At 52.0% G+C, this 16,664-nt stretch overlaps 2 protein-coding genes across 2 annotated transcripts in view; one reads left to right on the plus strand and one right to left on the minus strand.

Annotated features, from left to right (window-relative positions):
* Positions 1-410: 410 nt before the first annotated feature.
* TCTE1 (t-complex-associated-testis-expressed 1) lies at positions 411-8,740 on the plus strand. The gene is made up of 4 exons (XM_006882135.1): positions 411-675; positions 1,263-1,831; positions 6,135-6,584; positions 8,537-8,740. The coding sequence occupies exons 1-4, from the start codon at positions 411-413 to the stop codon at positions 8,738-8,740; spliced, it is 1,488 nt and encodes a 495-aa protein (XP_006882197.1).
* A 3,301-nt stretch (positions 8,741-12,041) lies between these two features.
* Positions 12,042-16,664, minus strand: part of TMEM151B (transmembrane protein 151B) — an 11,086-nt gene continuing 6,463 nt past the window's right edge. The window contains exons 3-4 of the mRNA XM_006882136.1: positions 14,280-14,720; positions 12,042-13,172 (exon numbers count right to left, since the gene is read on the minus strand). Of these exons, the coding sequence (XP_006882198.1) occupies positions 12,042-13,172; positions 14,280-14,720 (1,572 nt within the window). The remainder of the gene's footprint in view (positions 13,173-14,279; positions 14,721-16,664) is intronic.

Below are 16,664 nucleotides of genomic sequence, written 5' to 3' on the forward strand. Positions count from 1 at the left end.
CTCTTTCCTTATTCAAAGTTTTCACTCTTCCTTGTCTTTTCTTTTTAAACTTGGGGTTCCAGAATTACCTGTATCTGTTTTCTGGAGGGGATCTGGACAACTACCTCTCTCATCTGCCATCTTGCCCAGAAATCTCTGTTAATCTCATTTTAGAGACTCAGAGGAGGGGCTCCATAATTTCTCCAAAGGGGTGAGATTTGCCCCTGGATCCATGCCACCCTACAGACTGACCCCTAAGCACCACCCCGACCGCCTTCTTGGTAGATGCTCACTGAGATCCCCCCACATAACATTATACCGTCTTTCTCTTGATCCAGGTCCCAAGCAGCATCAGGGACCTGCCAGTCTGAGCAGCCTTCTGTCTCGAGGTCACGAGGGGTCCAGCTGCCCCTGCATTGCCAGTCTCCACCATGCAGGACAATCAGCCGGTGCCAGACGCTGACAAAGTCACAGACACAACCCAGGAAGAGCCCTCCACTACAGACCAGGTCACAGACACAGCCTTACAGTCCAGGAGGCCTACAGGCACGGCCTCACCCATCAAAGCCAAGAAGAGCGGGACACCCAACGTACACCGGTTGCGCCGGATCATCGCTGAGGATGCTGAGTGGTCACTGGCCATTGTGCCCCTGCTCACAGAGCTCTGTATTCAGCACATTATCAAGAACTTCCAGAGTGAGTCTGCCCCAATCTTGAGAGGCAGGGAGGCCAGGGGCGGGCAGCGTGGTTGAGGAGTGCCTGGGGGCTCACAGCTCAGAGGCTGGACGGATCCTCTGATGGTCCCTGTCCTCATCTCCACTTGACACTTCCCTTCCATCTAGGCCAAACCACACAGCCCTGCTCCCTCCAGAAAGCCCCACCTGGCTAAACACTCTCCCTCTGTTGACATCTTCCCTGCCATGTGGGGAAGGACAATGCTATGTAAATAATCCTTTCCCAAGGATGAGTTGCCAGCCTCACCCACCAGACAGGGAGCTCTCTCTTAAGGACAGGATCTTCATCAAACTGGGTGATAATTAAGATTGGACCTGAGATTCCTTCTCGGTTCTGGAGGTCCCAGAGAACAGACGCTGAGTGTCCCCCTTCCAAGCAGGGAACACTCCAAAGCAGAGAAGGCTTAGAGAACACAGGGATCTCCCTGCTCGGACTGGGGCTTCTCTAGGGGAGGGGAGGATTGCTCTTTCCTCAGTGGTCCAGCACGGGGTCCCATGTTGTGGTGTCCCCCAACACTGTGACCGCTGCTTTCCTTCCTGTTTCCAAAGACAACCCTATCCTGAAGCAGCTGCTCCCCCAGCACCAGCAGCAGGTCCTGGACCACCTGTCCCCAGACCTGCCTCTGTCGGTAACCGCCAACCTGATCGATGATGAGAACTACTGGCGCCGCTGCTGCATTCAGCGCTGGCCCGTGTGCCACGTGGCCCGGCACGGGGGCAGCTGGAAGCGCATGTTCTTCGAGCGGCACCTCGAGCACCTGATAAAGTACTTCATTCCCGGCACCACAGACCCCTGCGTCATCCTCGACCTGCTGCCGCTCTGCAGGAACTACGTGCGCAGTATCCGCGTGGATCAGTTCCTCCCGCCAGTTCGGTTCCCATCCTCACCCCGGGACAGAGACCAATCCGATTCCGGCAGCGAGGGTGAGCTGGAGGAGCTCACCATCGACCACTACCAGCTGTGTGACCTGGTCGCGGGCCTGCCACACTTGGAGGAGCTAGACTTGGTGTATGGTGTCAAGGACTGTGGCATGAACTTCGAGTGGAACCTCTTCCTCTTCACCTACCACGACTGCCACGCACTGGCGGCCACCATCAAGGCGTGCCACACCCTTAAGGTACCCCCTGCTCCAGCCTTCCCCCACCTTCCTTTCTCAACTTCGCTGTGATGTCTGCTCCCCTCCATGCCTTTGAGTTGTAGTTCTGGAGAAGAGTAGTAATAGAACATGCCTTGGACTGCCAAGAGAGCAATAAGGTTTGACCTGGAGAGGGTGGAACCAAGCTGCTCCTTGGAGGCAAGGATTTTGAAGCTCCATCTTATGTACTTTGGACATGTTGCCAGGAGGGACCAGTTTTCGGAGAGGGACATCAAGTTTGGAATGATGTAGGGACAGGGGAAGAGGGGAAGACCCTGGAGGTGATGGATTGATACAGTAATAGTGAGATTGGCTCAGGATAGGACAGGGTTCAGAGCTACCGTTCATAGGGTCACTATGAATCAGAAGCAACTTGGTAGCATATAACAACAATAACACAACTTCCGCCTCCCTTACCATCTGCTTCCTCTCACCTCCTTCTTCCCTGAGAATGGTTTTCATGCACATTGAAGGCTCTGGTAATATAGCACAAAGCAAGTCCCTGTCCTAGGTGCTGAAGATACAGCAGTGAGCAGATTTATACCATTTGTGCTCTATGGAGCTGATGAAAGACATTAACCAAGTATCTAAATGCAAAATTGCACTTCAGGTAGGGCTGTCAGTTTTGTTATTGTTAGGTGCTGTCACGTTGACTCAACATCCTAGCAACCACATGCACAACACATCTTAAACTCTGCCCTATCCTGCACTGTCTTTGCACCCTCCTCCATGCCCAAACCCATTGCTGTAGTCACTGTGTCAATTCATTGAGGGTCTTCTCACCTTCTCTCACCCTTCGCCTTTCCAAGCATGCTGTCCCCTTCTGAGGATTCACATCTCTGACAACATCCCACAATATGTGAGATAAAGTCTCACCATCTAAGGAGCACCATGACTGAACTTCCTCCACCACAAATCCATTTGTTCTTTTGACAGTCCGCAGGATATTCAACACTTTTTGCCAATACCACAATTCATAACCATCCATTCTTTTTCAGTCTTCTGTATTCATTGTCCAACTTTATGCATAGAAAGCAGCTAAAAATATCATGGTTTGAATTAGGCACACCTTAGTCTTTAAAATGGCATCCATATTCTTTAGCACTTTAAAGAAGTCTTTGGTGGCCAGCTCTGGTGGCCTCATGGCAAGAAGCTGCACTGCAATCTCAGAGGTACGCTGTTCAAATCCACCAGAAGCTCTGCTGAAGAAGGAGGAACAATCGCCTCTTGTACCAGTCAGATCCAATTTGACAGTACACACATAAAAAAAGAAGTCTTTGACCTCAGATTGGGCAAATAAAAATTTGACTAGCTTTTTAGCATGGGAATCAGGTAATGAAAACACTGATTTCATAACAGTCTTATCTACAGCCAGTAATGGGGATGGTACCAGGAATGGGAAGATTGAGTTCCATTGTGCATGTGACAGCTGACTGCACCAGTTTATAATGGCAACATGTCTCCAAGATCACACGGGCCTTACTGTGTACCTGAAACTCAAGTGTAACTCAGTGTCCTGCATTTTCCTCTGACAGCGCAGAAAATGGTAAACTAGATGAACACTGCAAAGAAGAAATGCTCTGTATGAGACACCATAAAAGAGAGATTTGACCTTGCCAAGGAGAGTTTCCCTGGGCAAGTCTCACTTAAGCAGAGATAAGAAGGGAAAGTAGGCGTGACAGTTGGAGGAGAGAGGGAAGAACCATCCCAGGCAGAGGGAAGGGCCCTTACTGAGGTTATAAGGGCAGACTGGGACTCTGGTGGCACAGCGGTTAAAGCACTCACCTGCTAACCAATCAGTCAGTAGCTCACGCCCACTGACCATGCGCTAAGACAAAGGTGTGGCAGCAGTCCCGCTTCTCTGAACATTTACAGCCTTAGAAACTCTATGGGCAGTTCAACTCTGTCCACTGTCCTAACGGATCACTGTGAGTCAGAAGTGAGTCAACAGCAGTGTTTTGGTTTAAGGGCAAAGTGCACACAGCAAAGTCAAGGGCCTGAAGGAGAAGGGTGTGTGACTTGAGCCAGAAGTGACGTGAAAAATGGATATGTGGAATGACGGTGGAGAAACAACAGTTAGCCAGACTCACTGGATGAAGGAGATCGTGTTAAGGACTCTGTCTTTAAGAGCTCTGGGACACTCTCCAAGGGTTTTAGGCTAAAAGGAGGTCACATTATTGCGGCTTTTAAAAAAAAATACGGAAAGATCTCTCAGTTTGTAATAGAGAGCAGCTGGGATGAGGCTACAATGGGCATGGTAGATAGATCGTCCAAGAGGATCACTGCCATATCCAAATGGAGATGTGAGAAGTTTGAATGAGGGTGGTGTCCATGGAGACAGAGAATTGGAGAAATTAAAGAGCCATTTAAGCAATCAGATCAACTGGCCCTGCTGGCCAAAGCAGGGTCTGGAAGAGAAGGCAAACTCAACACCAGGGCCTCTGGCTTGTGAGGCTAGATAGACGCAGGAGGGAATGTAGGAAGAGACCTGGGTTTGAAGAGAAAGCCAGTGTGTTCAGTTTGCCTTTGAGGTAGCTCTGCGGCATCCCAGAGAAGGAGTCATTTTGTTATTTGGGCAGGTAATGCTGAAGTTCAGGTAAGGGATCCGAGTTGAAGGTGGAAAAGTAAGCCATCTTCTTCATGAAGGTGGCAGTAGAAGCTTTAGTTCTGAACAGAGTCTAAAGGGTAAGGGCCAAAGGTGAATCAAGAAGAGACCTAGTGAAGGAGATAGCAGTATGTGTGGATTTGCTTTTAAGGTCAAAAAAATGAGGAAATCCCATCCCATCCAGTGGCCGCTCATTCCCCTGTAAATGGGGTGGTTAGTTTGCCTGCTGAAATGGAGTGTAGGAGGACCATCTGTGGTTCAAAGAGGCTGGAGGGAGCTTAGACAACTGCTGTAGATTATGAAAGCGTAAGTTGGCCAGAGAGACATAATTGGGTTGGCAATGGCATTGAGGGCCTATTGGTTGTTGGAGATAATAAATTTTCAGTGGTGCTAACAAGCCCTGTCATGTGACCTTCTTTTTCTTTTTTTGGCTTGGACACAGACATGCAGAAACTAGAACATAGGGTTGATTCAGGGTTGAGATTTTGCCAAATAGATGTGATGAAAAGACAAGAGGACAAAAGATCCCAAGCTGACTAAAAGGGATGTAAATAAAACAGAGGAAGAGAACACTATTGCTACTCCTTTATTTTTTCATCTATTTCTACCTCTCACCCTCTCTATTTGTTTCCCCCCTTTCTCACCTGACAAGTTCCTTCAATGTGTTCCCCCCACCCCCGGCTCCCGCTTCCTGCGTGGCAGACCATGTGAGGAGGAGAGTGCACTCAGGGGCTGATCATCAAACAGCAGGATTCAGAACCTGCCATTACCCCTTAATCACGAGGGGACCTGGAGCAGATGGTGCCATGTCTGTAAGGCTCCATTTTCTATCTATATAGTGGGGAAACTTTCTCTACCTCACTGGGAAGCTGAAGGTTAGAAACAATGGTCATGGAATGTTCTAGCAACTGCCCAGCACATTGTAATTGCTCAATAAGTAGTAGTCCTTTCCTTCTACTACTACTACTGTTGTTGTTGTGATGTGCCATCAAGTTGAAACTAACTCAGAGCTGACTCTCCAGTGGATTTTCACAGGGAAGGAGACTGCCCATCTTTCTCCACAGAGCAGCTGGTGGATTCGAACCACCTGTCTTTGTGTTGTCAGTGAAACTCCTTACCACACAGCCACTAGAGCTCCCTTTTCTCTCTACTGTTTGCCACCAATTCTGCATACTCAGATATCGTGAGAATGGACAGGGCAGGGTTCACGTCTGCTATTCATAGAGTCACTATGAGTACTCAACTGGACAGCCCCTAACAACAACAGCTATGATGGGGGCGGGTGCTGGGTGCCACAGCATCACTTACGACGCAGAGCGATCCTGGAAACTGCAGGTCAGAACCTTGCCTTGTCCTGAGCCATGTTCGTGATCTCCACCATGCTCAAGTCCATGGCTGCACTCGCCGTGTCAGTGGATCTCATTAGAGGTCTTCCTCTCTGGCTGACCCTCCTAGCATGATGCCTTTTTCCAAAGACAGGGCCCTCCTGATGACAAGCTCAAAATATGTGAGATGAAGGGTAGATCTGTACAGGTCAAGAGCTGACCAAGTGTCCAAGGCCTGATGAGCAGCCTTTCCAGCCTCTGTTAGCTCCCTTCTTTCTTCACCTGCCTTCTGCAGGGGCAGCAGGAAGATTCTCCCCCTCCCAGTGGGACCTTGAGACTCTTTGCCTTCTTGCAGGTCTTCAGGCTGACTCGGAGCAGGGTAGATGACGACAAGGCACGCATCCTGATCCGTAGCCTCCTAGACCACCCTGCCCTTGAAGAGCTGGACCTGTCACACAACCTCATCGGAGACCGTGGCGTGCGTGCTGCTGCCAAGCTCCTGAACCACAGCCACCTGCGTGTACTCAACCTGACCAACAACCAGGTGCGGGCCCCAGGCGCCCAGGCGCTGGCTCACGCCCTGGCACACAACACCAACCTCGTTAGCCTCAACCTACGCCTCAATTGCATCGAGGACGAGGGAGGCCAGGCATTGGCCCATGCCTTGCAGACCAACAAGTGCCTCACCACGCTGCACCTCGGGGGCAACGAGCTGTCTGAGCCCACCGCCACACTGCTGTCCCAAGTGCTCTCTGTCAACACCACGCTCACTAGCATCAATCTATCCTGCAACCACATTGGCCTGGTGAGCCACTGCTTAGGCAGACATGACCACAGAGCTGGCCCAAGGTCTTTGCAGGGGCGTTAGTACCCTCCCCTTGCCAGGATGATTACTGACATTATGCACTTTGCATAGTTTCAATTCCACATCTGCCGTTTTGCTCTTGGGTGAATTACTTAACCTCCCTGGGCCTCCACTTTCTCATCTGTCAAATGGGGATAACAGCTGCAACAGTGGGTGCAAAATTACCAGCAATTGTGACAGTGACACAGAATCGTGCCATGTTTCATTACATGAATCACAGTGAGCTTGACTACAAGTAAAAACAGCAACACATGGAAAGAGTAATAATACCTCCTCCTTTTAAGTGTTGTTATTGGAGGAATTCAATGAGTCATAAAACCAGTACAGGGCATGAGTGAATCTTGAGTCATCATTAGTTGCTGTCCTAATTCAGGATGACATATTATACTAAGTATCAGATATGCATTATATTTCTGTTATTCTTCACAATTATCTGGTAAAAACCTAACTTCCTACCATTGAGTGGATACTGACCCATGGTCACGCTAGAAGAGAGAGCCCCAAAGGAATTCTCAAGGCTTTGAATCTACAGAAGCAGACTGCTCCCCCTCTCCCCATAGAACAACTGGTGAATTCAAACCCCTGGCCTTTTAATTAGCAGCCAAGTGCTTTAACCACTGCATCTCCAAGGCTCCTGTTAATCCAGTAAGATGCATGTTATTAACTCAAAATGGAAAACTGAGCCTCAGAGGAGTTAATGAATTTGCCAAGGGCATCCTGTCACTAGGAAGTAGCAGAGCTATAATTCAAACTTGGAACTGAGTGAAGGCCCAGCTCCCTTCCAACCAACAGGGTCCTTTAAACTTTCTTGCCCAATTCCTGGAGTCCGAGATGCCACTTACATGAAAACAAAACCAAAATGAATTGAAACTTCCTTTTACTGCTGTGAAATAAGTTGATGTTTTAAATGTATATTCTTTATATTCTACTCTATATTGTTGGTTTGGTTTTGTCTTAGTTTTTTAGTGCTGTTGTGACCCTTTAAATTGATTTCACAAACAAAGATAAGGTTGTAAGGATAGCACAGCACACCCTACTTCCTAAGTAGGACCTTTTCCCACACTGGATGTAGCCCGCCAAACCCAGAAGGGGCTGGAGCTGCGGGAACTAGTGATGAGGGTTCTCCCCTGAACCTCCAGTGTGGCCCCAGCCCCCTCAACGCCACCACCCCGTAAGAACAGCCTTGCTTAAAGCACACCCTATCTCCAGAGGAGATGCCCTTGGCTACAAGTCACAGGAAGCTTAACTAGGAAACAGCTGAAACAAGAATATTCATTAGCTTTCATCACCAGAAGTTCCCAGGTACAGAGTCCTGAGGTTGTTAATTTCCATGACTCACGACTTCTCTCTTCTCTGGCACCTCAGCCCCTTGGCGGTGGCCTCTCTAGTATTCCTTTCCTGGTCCCAAGATAGCTCCCAAAGTGCAAGCGTCTCACACAGAGGACGTGCCCAGAAGCAGGAAGAGAAAACTTCACTCTTCTTGGTCTCCCTTGTTCAGAGTGAGGACAACTTCCCCAGAAGCCACCTCCTCCAGACTTCACTCTCACATCGCACCAACCAGATCTGTTTCACATGCCAGTTGCTAAACCAGTCAAGAGGAATGGAATTACCATCACAGATGGTAGATTTTCCAATTTTAGATGGTATGTTTTCCATAGATACACATTTTCCAATTCTTTAAAGGGTTGATGAATCAGTTCAATGAGTCTTGGTCACCATTTTTCCAGTGAAATGGAGAAATGAGAAGGGGCGAGAGAATGTCAACATAGGCTACTACACAAATAGGCCAAGCATTGTGAAACTTTTACATCAGTCCTATCTATATGTGTGTGACTTGTGTATACACACGCATGTACACATGACCTCTTCCCTTTCACCTCCCTCTCTACCAGGATGGTGGGAAGCAGCTCCTTGAGGGGATGTCAGATAATCACACCCTCCTGGAGTTTGACCTTCGCCTGTCGGATGTGGCTCAGGAGAGCGAGTACCTCATCGGCCAGACCCTCCATGCTAACCGTGAAGCAGCCCGCCAGCGGACCTTGAATCCTGACCACTCCTTGTCGCCCCTCAGCAGTGGCCCTGAGAATCCAGGATGAGATGGGGTCAAGGCTGGGGCCCTCTTTGAACTCTCCCCAGCTATACCTGCTGCAGAGCCTCACGTCTTTCTAAAAGAAGAAGAGGAAGAGACATGAGTATCCTTGGTCACTTGGGTGCAGAATATTCACTTGTGATGAGTGATCAAGAGCTGTGAGGGTAAAGATGTGAGGAAAGGGAGAGGCATGGGGAAGGGCAGGAGCTATGAAAGTGTCCAGGGAGGAGAGAACTGGGCTCTCCCAAAAGTCAACTTCTTTTGGAAATAGGGGGGGAAAAAAAAAAGAAAGGAACAACACTGAAAGACCAGGCTCCCTGAGGGGGATCTCCTGTTCTCCCTGAACTATCTCCCCTCTATTTTCCTCTCTGCATAATCTCTTAACCTTTACACACAAACACGTTCCCCTCAGGCTACACTAGAGCCTTCTACTCCAGAAAGATGTGGGAGAGAGGCTAGTCAATTTCACCATACCAGGGAATCTGTGAGTCATCCACAACTTTATTATCCACCAGTTTGATTTGTACAATCTTTGCGCTTGGAAATCCACGACAGAAAGGCCACAATGTGATGCACCCAATTGACAGAGACCTGTCTCCACCTCAGCCAGACCCAGCCCACTCTACAAGCCTTTGTCCCAGGATGCATGGAGCCCTCCAGGTGCCCTCCCGTGAGTCCCCATCACCCTGTGGCTGCCCTGGACCACACAGGAGTCCCATCAATGCCCAGGGACCAAAGAACCTGACTGACTCAGGCTGAGACACATCCCCCATCCTTTGGTGGAGAAGCCAAAGCTCCCAGACTCATGTTCCTAAGGAGCAGGTCAGGTGCTGCCACTATAGCCCAGGGGTGCCTGCCATCCAAGGATTCTTTCAAACAAGCAGGCGCCAGCAGAGCACCAGAGGGGCTTAGGCGTGACTGCATATGTACCTTACCCGGCTACCTGGAGTCTGACTGTCTATGCCTGACTCCCTCTGACAGTTCTGGAGTGCAAAAGTGCGTGTGTGTGTGTGTGTGTGTGTGTGTGTGTGTGTGTTGCCACAGCCACTAGCAGAGGTCCTAATTAGAGAAACAAGAACATTCAGTGTAAAGTTTAATTTTAGAGATTAATTAATTTTCTGGTTTTAGTTTTCCCTGGCAATCAATAAAGCTACCAAGAAAATAGACCAAAGAATTGGTTTCTCTCTAAGTCTGTGCATGTGTGGGAGGTGAGGTTGTCTGTGAGAAGGCCTAGGCAGAAATGGTCAGTACAGGCAAAAATAATAACAGGAGCCCCTCTTCCCCTCCTCCTGGCCCAGGCTTTGTCTTTTTTTTTTTTTTCAGGCTTTGTCTTAGGAACACGCCTCAGGGAAGAGGAGCCGAGTTCCTCTCTCCTTGGAGCTGTGAGGCGGCCAAGCTGCACCCCCTCAAGAGAACATGATAACCAAGTGCCAGCTGGCCTAAAACAGGGGCCCAAGGTCTCAGCTCACCACCTGGACCTCACAGATGTCCATTCAGGGGAAAGAAGGGCACTCCAACTGCCAGGCACCCAAGGAGCACAGACTTAGGTCCAGGCAGCCCAGTACTGGGGGCAGGTGGGCATGGCTGCCAGGGAAACCTCCTCTTCTCTGGCTTTCCCTCCCTTCCCAGCTCAACGTCTCCACATGAAGCTAAATCTCAACCCCGACTGACCATGGGCCTCAGTGTCCTCACAATTTGTGTCTCCCCTCCCTAGGGACAGAAGTGAGGGGAGCCAGAGATGTTGCATAGGTGGAGGCCATGCCCACTGGCAGGGGCTGACCCAGCTGGACCAGAGGAAGGAGGGGGAGAGGGGCTCTGATGGCTCAGAAATGTGAAAAGCGTGGTGGTGAGCAATGCCCGGGTGGCCCAAGGGTTCCCCTCTCGGCTTGAAATGTGAGCTCAATCCCTGGGCACTAAAATCTGCTGGGAAAAACCTTAGCCAGGGAAGTCGAGGGGGTCAGGAAGGTGGCACAGACATGCACACTGAAGCACATTTGGGGGGAGGAAGGCGCAGGGGAGAGAAGGTGGCTTCGGAGCTTCAGGGAAACAGAACCTGGGCTCAGTGCACTGAGGTGGTGGCAGGATGTCTCTTTGAACACCCCAGGACACCCAGCAGGGCTCACCAGGTAGGACACGGGGAGGAAGCTGCAGGGGTCAGGCAAGATTTAGAGAATTCCTGCCTATGACCCGCCACTGGAATTGAGTATTTCTCCAGTTGGGGCCCGTGACAACACCCTCAGTTTTGCAGAGGCCTGTTTAAGAGGCAACCACTGTCCACTCCAACCCTCACAACGGGGAGGAGAGTGTCACCCCTCCATAGATAACTCCCTCTGTGAAGGTCCCTTTACTCCACCTTCTACTGCCCTCCCCACCCCACCCCTCCGTGGCCCTTCTCTTTTACTCCTGTTTCCAATGTTCCCCATTACCCAGATCTGTCTCGTGCCCTGCCTCCTTAGGGTATCCCAGCATCTCACCTCCTCTGAAGGGTATTCCCATGCAGAACAGAGGTATGAGGCTGCTGCCTCGCCAGGCCCTGGGGATTTTTACCTCATCCCTTCCCCTTCTCCGTGGCAACAGCTCTGCAGAGTCAGGAGCTGAGCGCTGGCTGTGTGATGAGCACAGTCCTCCAGGGCCCGAGACTCCTGGGGCCCAGTGAGATAAACAACAGCGGAGGGAGTGGCAGAGAGGAAACCCCAGTCACTTGGGCCAATGCCAAGAAGAGAAGGACATTTCCATGGAGTTGGAATGGATTGTTGGGCTGACACCTGCCCTCAAACCTCAGACCCACTGAATTCCTAGCTGGCTGGTAGCCAGCCCAACTGCTCACCAGACCACTATCCCTCCTCAGCTCAGAGAGACCTCCCTGAGAGGTGAAGCAACAGAGGAAGGAAAGCTCCAATTCCCCTGCCTCAGAGGCTCTACACCTCCGGGCTACACAGCAAAAGCCCCTCATCTGAGATGAAGCCCACTGCCTGTCCCCATAGCACTGCTGCCACAATAACAGTCGGAAGATCCCTGGAAAGGCTGGGCAGGAGATCTCAAATGGGTAGGAAGGGTAGAGGTCCCCTTAGAAGCTCAGGGGTGGAGCTGGAAAAGGTGACTCTGCAAGGGTGGGATTCTGGGGAGCTGCGGCCTCCCTCTCACCCCTCTGTTTCTATGTACAGAGAAGGTGAGAGGCCAAGCTGATGACATCTTGTCTATAGGGTGGGCCTCGCCTTCCCCTCTCCCTGCCCAGAACAGCCTCAGTTCAGCCATCATGACTCTCCCTGCTACATACAGTCAGGAAAGGGGCAGGAAGGAGGCCAAGGTCACAGTGAGGTCTCTACACAGGAGCCGTGGCGGTGGAGCGGCCGGTGACTGTGGCCCAGACACCCCTCCTGCCGGTGGACAATAAGCACGGGGAAGTAGAGGGCATCGTGGTAGGGCGGTGGTGGCCCAGCCTCCTCGTCGTCGTCGTCGTCCTCGTCATCGCCCATGCTGGCCTGGCTCGACAGCCGCGTCTGCTCCGTGGGGCAGCTCGCCTCGTTGACGCTCCCGCTCCGGCTGCGCCACAGGCAACTGCGCCGGGAGCCGTAGAGGCGGCCGAGGGAGAAGCGGCTGCCCGAGCAGCCCGCGCCCCCGCCAGGCCCCGGGCCAGCCCGCGGGCTGGCACAGATGCTCAGGGCGCTCCGCGAGAAGATGGACGAGCTGCTCACCGCGCGCTGGCAGTGTTCGCAACTGCGCCGGTATGGGGCTACGCCCGCTGCGCCCGGGCCGCCCACTCCGCCATAGCGGCAGGTGGGCGCGTAGCCCCCCGCCGCGCCCCCCGCGCAGCGCGCCCCCAGCGCCGCCAGGTCCATGAGCACCGCCTCCGAGTAGCTAGGCACCAGCTGCTGGTTGGAGCGAATGTGCCATTCGAGCTCCGTACTGTCCACCGTGTTGACCCGCGGCAGGCGGTGGGTGAGCGGGGGTAGCAGCTCGTCGCTGGGGCTTAGGCCGCCCCCCGCGCTGCTCGCTGAGCCCGGGCCCTCCAGGCCGAAGAGCTTCTCCACGTGGTAGTGCGCGTAGGCCGTGCGGTACTCGGAGAGCACGCGCAGGGGCCACGACAGCGTGAGCAGAGCGGCCGCCCAGAAGGCCGACGAGCAGGCGTACCACGGCGGTCTAGCCGGGTCTGGGAAGGCCACCATGAACTCGCGGAAGTCCACATTCTTCAGGTGCATGCCCTCGCGGGCCTCCATGTAGTCGTCCAGGCCCTCGTTCTCAGCAAAGAAGCGGGCGCGCTGGCACAGGTACGCGTTCTCAGCCTCCACGCTGGCGAAGCTGAAGCACTTGGTGAAGCGGAGCCGCGTGGCTGGCGCGCCCTCTAGCCCCACCAGTGCCTTGGACACGTCTCGGACCCCACAGCGCGCATAGTCGAACTCGGCTTCCGCCACATGTGTGTTGACGCGCTCATGGTATACCTGGGGTGAGGGGAAAGATGGCAGTAGTTGGGGGCCGCACGGCCGCACCAGGCAACCCGTTCTCTCTGCTTATCCTCGCCCATTCCCAACGCAGCCCCAGTATCCTGGCCAAACCCTAAACGCGTCCCTGTAAACAAAGAACCTCTCTAAACAGCTAAAATCTGATTTCAGAAGAAACTGAGGCCTCAGTTAAATCAGTGAATCCGAGATGAGGACAGACTAGAAAGACTTTGAGTGTTCTACATTAACTTCGTTAAGCTCTGCTTCCTCTGAGGAGCAGACCCTGCCTTGCCACTGTCCCCTCATCAACACAAACAGCATCCTCTCCTTCCCTTTTACAAGATTATTTCCAAATAGGCTCTCTAGAGAACATCTGAGGAACACTTTATCTCTGGTTTCTCTGTTCCTTAACTAGCACTCGGGCGCCTTCCTGCTTCTCACTGGACCCAGGCTTCTATCTACCTATTCCAATAATGAGACAGAGGTCACTCTCATCAAGCGACAGCTCTTCCTGCAAGATGCAAACCTATCTAATGTTGGCCAATCCCAGAAGTGTTGACTGACTTGCTGACACACCCCTATACGGCCTCCCTTACCCACCTCCACCCTTTTGCCACTGATGACCATCTCTTTTGTGCGCCTTGAGCTTAGATTTGGGATTTCTGTTTGAGACTGACACTGACTACCACTGAAGAAGTGCTAGTCTTGGACAAGTCACTGAGCTTTATGTCTTTTCACCCTTGAAAGAAGACTCGTTGAACAGCTGAGAGGATGCCATGGGGCTGTGCAAGTGAAGGCATCTCACAACTATTAAATAGTCATAAACAGTATAGACTCTAAAGCTAGACTATCCAAAGTTCAAAATCTCAGCTCCGGTACACAGGAGCTGTTTGACTTTCGGCAGGTTAGTTAACTTCTCTAGGCCTCAGTTTCCTCATCTGAAAAGCGAAAATCATTATGAAGATTAAAGAAATGCTTGACTATTTGGAAAGTCCTCATGTATGCTGTTCTTACTACACTATTGCCTCCCTGGTGCAGAGCCCACTAGTACCCGGGAGGCTCTTCCCTATCCGCCTTCACTGACACTTCCTTCCCCCAGCCCCTCACCTGGGTGGTGGTGTAGGCGTCGCCATTTCTGTATCGGGTGACCTGGCGGGTACGACGGACATAGTGGTAGCTGATGGCCTTCCACCAGATGCAGGGTGTGGCCTGCTGCATGCGGCCCACACGCTCCCGCACGCTGCTCACGTCAACACGATGCTGCAGCTCATGGCGGGCTTGGCAATGCCAACACTCCACCAGGTAGACGGCATACAACATGAGCAGGAAGGCCAAGGGGATGTAGACATAGCCATTGGAGCAGGGACTGTCGTGGTACATGAGGCTGTTGCCCTGGTAGGCGCTGCTGAAGGTGAGGCGGGTCACCGTGGTGACATGACACCAGGCCACGGCCCCCAGGCAGCCATACATGAGTAGTGAGAGCAGCAGGCACTTCCAGTGGGACTCACGGCAGAGGGACTTGGTGAAAGAGGGCTGGATGGGACGCTGCTGCTCAGAAGGGCAAAGATAAGGGAACAAGATGAGTGGAGGAGTGAGAGAATGAACAAGTTGAGCACAGAGGTGGATGCAGCAATGGAAGGGCAGAGGCCAGCACCAAAGATGACAGACGAAGAGACAGGATAGGGAGAGGAAAGATAAAATCGAAGTGGAAGCCCAGGACCAATGGTAAACACAGAAGTGAGCCATGGGGAGAGGAAAGGAGAAGGAGATGTCCGTACAGAGAAGTGCAGAGGAGACGCCCCAGGAGGCAGATATAGCAATCAAAACCAGATAGGGCCGGAAGAGACCCAGGCAGCAAAGACAGGTAAATTGGATGGCACAGAAACGGAGTCCAAAGGTGGACACAAAGATGTCAATTAAACGGAAGAAGGCATGGATGGGGAAGACAGGGAAGAACAGACAGGTGTCAGCAGAGGCACTTCTCCAGCCCAGACCCCTTCCAGATACTACTCTAGGAAAGGGCAGGAGCTCGCCTCACCTCCCACTGAACAGGGGGGACCCTCACTTCCTCCAGATTCTTTCAGCCCTGCGTTATTCTGCAGCCAGGGACATCTACCTCCCGGCCTCTCACAGTTAGCCTAATACCTTTGAAGGGAGCCACCCAGGAACTAGGTCCTGATTCACTGCCTGCATTCTAAAGTTCAATGCCTCTGTGAAGACCCTCCTACGGGCTAACAACCCCTCTGTTCTAGGTTGGCAAGGAAGGTTGAGGTCATTGAGCAGAAGGGAGACAAGAGGAAATAGCTATAGAGATCGAGGATCATACATGTCTAGGAAGAGGATGGGGCAAGGGATGTGGCACGGGGGTAGGGAGGAAATTGTTTACAGCCCAGCCATTTGTCAAAAGAAAATGATTTTGGGTGCTCTCCCAGGGCCTGTTAAAGCACTTGGCACGTTCTGTCCCACAGTCTGTCCAGGGAGTTGTTTACATGTCTGCCTCCCCCACTAGACATGATGCTCCTAACTGCAGGGCCCTTGCCTTACTCGCTTAGCACCCTAGGTGCCCACAATGGGGCTGGCACCCAGTAGCCACTTAATAACTTAGTTTGGTTTTGTTTTTGTTTTTTTAATAACTGGTTTTGAGTTGGGTTTGTAGTAGTGGCCTGTGCTTTCTACACTTCCTCCATGGTGTTCCCATAAAACATACTCTCCTGCTTGGATCTTGCCTTATCCCTTCAATTCCTCAAGCCTGATCTGGAGGCCAACCAGAGAAGGGAGAAGGGGTAGAAAGGAAGAACACAGTAAAAGCAGTGGGCCCTGGGCCTGGTGGGAATCAAAGGAATGGTCTGCAAATGCAGACAGATTGGTGGGCAACAAAACAGCACACAGTATAGACCAACAGATTAGAGTATGTGCGGCTTTTGAGCTGCCTTGTCCCTGGTGGAGGGTGTGCACCTTTAGCAACCTGGGTATGTGTCTGTCCCCTTGTGAGTGCATCTGCAGGGCTTCTGCTTCCAAGACTCCCCTGTGTGTGTGCTCATGTGTACACAGGTATACATGGGAGATTGGGCCTCGGAGGTAGATGATCTATCAGCCTCTTTGTCTCCAAGTTCACAGGACTGGAAAGTAAGGACCTCATCTAGAAATATACTTGTATTGAGAACCAGAAGGATTCCTGAACTTAGGGCCTCCCAGGGGGTGCAGTGGGGGCTCTGAGGAAGAGGGGTACACCCTATCCCACCCTCCTGCCTCCCCAAAACTCACCCCACACTATCAGCCACTGGGATTGTGAAGGGTCACTTCTGCACACATTTGACCTTCTTAGGATCCCAGTCAGGTAACCTCCTCACTTCCCCATGGCACCCTCCTGGCCTTGCTGCCCCTACAAGATGCCCTTCCTGGTCCTCAAGGTAACACTCCCCTCCGTGACACAGGATCCTAGCCACCAAGCCCACTCAGGATAAACTAGCCCCCTCCCCCACCCAGCCCGGG

Source organism: Elephantulus edwardii, unplaced genomic scaffold, assembly GCF_000299155.1.
Source record: "Elephantulus edwardii isolate Elephantulus edwardi_28Jun2011 unplaced genomic scaffold, EleEdw1.0 scaffold00017, whole genome shotgun sequence".
Taxonomy (NCBI): Eukaryota; Metazoa; Chordata; class Mammalia; order Macroscelidea; family Macroscelididae; genus Elephantulus; species Elephantulus edwardii.